At 30.8% G+C, this 2649-nt stretch overlaps 1 protein-coding gene across 3 annotated transcripts in view; it reads left to right on the top strand.

The window, feature by feature from the left end:
- The window catches only part of LOC107622784 (ABC transporter B family member 15), a 15442-nt gene that overhangs the window by 4017 nt on the left and 8776 nt on the right, over positions 1–2649 (top strand). For 2 of the 3 annotated variants that reach the window (XM_016324817.2, XM_016324816.2), the window contains exons 4-5: positions 122–579; positions 1101–1641. In XM_016324817.2, the coding sequence (XP_016180303.1) occupies positions 122–579; positions 1101–1641 (999 nt within the window). Of the gene's footprint in view, positions 1–93; positions 580–1100; positions 1642–2649 lie in introns of all 3 variants that reach the window. The other variant, XM_021114204.1, reaches the window with a different exon arrangement.

Here is a 2649-nt window from a genome sequence, read left to right as displayed (position 1 = left end):
CATTAAAACTCTAATAATATATCATGATTTATAAATTTATTTTTCGTCAAAATTTATACAAAGAAATTTTATACAATTAACTAATATAAATAGTTGGTTGCAATTTTTGAAACCTATCCAGGTTCCAAATTTCTTGATGAATGCATCAATGTTTATTGGGAGCTACATAGTGGCATTTGCATTACTATGGAGACTAGCAATAGTGGGGTTCCCATTTGTGGTGTTGCTAGTGATCCCAGGCTTAATGTATGGAAGAACATTAATGGGGTTAGCAAGAAAAATAAGAGAAGAGTATAATCAAGCAGGGACAGTGGCAGAGCAAGCAATATCATCAATAAGAACAGTGTATTCTTTTGTGGGAGAGAACAAGACAATAGGTGCTTTCTCTGATGCTCTACAAGGTTCTGTTAGGTTGGGTTTGAAACAAGGGTTGGCTAAAGGGTTAGCAATTGGAAGCAATGGTGTTGTCTTTGCAATTTGGTCTTTTATGTCTTATTATGGTAGCAGGTTGGTTATGTACCATGCTGCTCAAGGTGGCACTGTTTTTGCTGTTGGTGCTGCTATTGCTCTCGGTGGATTGTAATTATACTTCTCCCTCTCTCTCTTTCAATTTCTTTCTATGCTTTCATTTTAGATGCACTTTAATTTAGAGTAAGACATTGTTTATTTTTAGATGGTTATTTCTATAAAGATATCTTTACGTAAAAATGATATTGTGAACCGTTAGATACTTTTGTTAAATATGTCAAATAATTTAATGAGTTACAGTATCGTCTTTATACGAAGATGTAGTTTTGGAATAACCATCTTATTTTTATGAAAATTTTTTATGAGTGATCACTTACATGAAGTTGTCTTCGTGTAAAAATTAATATATTTGACTAAATTATCCTTTAACAGTTTTTGACTAATATTTTTTAGATAAAGATATCTTTAAGTGAGTAAACACTATTTTTAGTTTAATAACTCTTTTTTTTTTTTACAAACTCATATTATAAATGAGTTTGTAAAAATTTTGATAAAACTCTGATACAGTCATTTCATGTGAAATATATAAAGTTAACTGCACTTGAGTTTTTACCATTCTTTTTGTGAATCAGGGCGTTAGGTGCCGGTCTATCCAATGTCAAGTACTTCTCAGAAGCAATCACTGCAGGAGAACGAATCATAGAGGTTATAAAACGAATTCCAAAAATTGATTCAGACAACATGGTAGGAGAGATTCTGGAAAACGTCTTAGGAGAAGTCGAATTGGATCATGTTGAATTCGCGTACCCGTCGAGACCGGACAACATGATACTATCCGACTTCTCCCTGAAGATTCCAGCCGGGAAAACTGTAGCCCTGGTGGGAGGGTCCGGGTCGGGGAAATCGACGGTGATATCACTGTTGCAAAGGTTCTATGACCCAATAGGAGGTGAGATAAGGGTTGATGGGGTGCCAATTAAGAAGATGCAATTAAAATGGCTAAGATCTCAAATGGGTTTGGTTAGTCAAGAGCCAGCACTATTTGCAACAAGCATAAAAGAGAATATTCTGTTTGGGAGAGAAGATGCATCTGAGCAAGAGATTGTGGAAGCTGCAAAAGCCTCCAATGCTCATAATTTCATCTCACAATTGCCACAGGGATATGATACCCAGGTCAGTACTTTTTTTTTTTTAAATATACTTCTAAAATATACAAGAAACTTTTATATTATGTTAATTTAATTTATTTCTCTTTCCAATGTTAGATGAGATATAAAATCTAAATCAAATGGATCTCACACTCTATCAAGTAATAAACACAAAAGTTTTAACTCTTAAGCAGATTTAATCGTATTTTAAAAACATTGCATGCTAACAATTTATTTTTATTTATAATATTTAAAATTGTGTTATATATTTAAAAAATAAGTATGTAGTTGTACATATATATACTCATATTCTCTCTTTCGTTTTGTGTTTGTAAAATCATTTTCACAAAGCATAAAACATATATCTCACAAAATTATTTTAGAATTTATTTACTTTTTAATTTGCCCACATGTTTAATTTGAAGTTGATGCCATAAATCCATGACAATGACGACATAATAGTGTATGTGTGTGTGTGTGTGTTTCACAATGCAAATAATTCTTTGCTTTAATGATATCCCATATTCAATTCCATGCTGTAATAATAATAATATGATTATAACAACTAACAATTTTGTAAGAAAAACAGCAAAAAATATACCAAGTAATAATTTATTTGGTGGTCCACGCACAAAAAGCACCTCATCTTTCTTCCAATGTGCGATCCTAAAAATTGTAAATTGCCACTTTTTATTTTAATTTTTAAGAATCAAATTCCATAAATGGCCGGCATCTTTTCTCAATTATGCAGTCAAACTATTACTGAATAGCATCTTTAATTTTTCAAAGCAATATCTTACATCTCACTACAGCTCATCGACCATGATCCAAGTTTAATAGCATGTATATATAATTGTATATAGTAGCAGATAATTATTTTAGAAAAAAAATAAAAGAAAACAAGGTTTTAATAGATAACAATTAAGAAAGACAAACTATAATTGAATGTGTATAATAAAAAATAAATTTTGTTAACGAATATCTTAAGAACTGTTTTTTATAAAGTTTCTATTAATATAATAAAAGTTTTGAA

This window comes from Arachis ipaensis, chromosome B10 (genome assembly GCF_000816755.2).
Source record: "Arachis ipaensis cultivar K30076 chromosome B10, Araip1.1, whole genome shotgun sequence".
Taxonomy (NCBI): Eukaryota; Viridiplantae; Streptophyta; class Magnoliopsida; order Fabales; family Fabaceae; genus Arachis; species Arachis ipaensis.
This window is presented reverse-complemented; position numbering and strand designations above follow the sequence as displayed.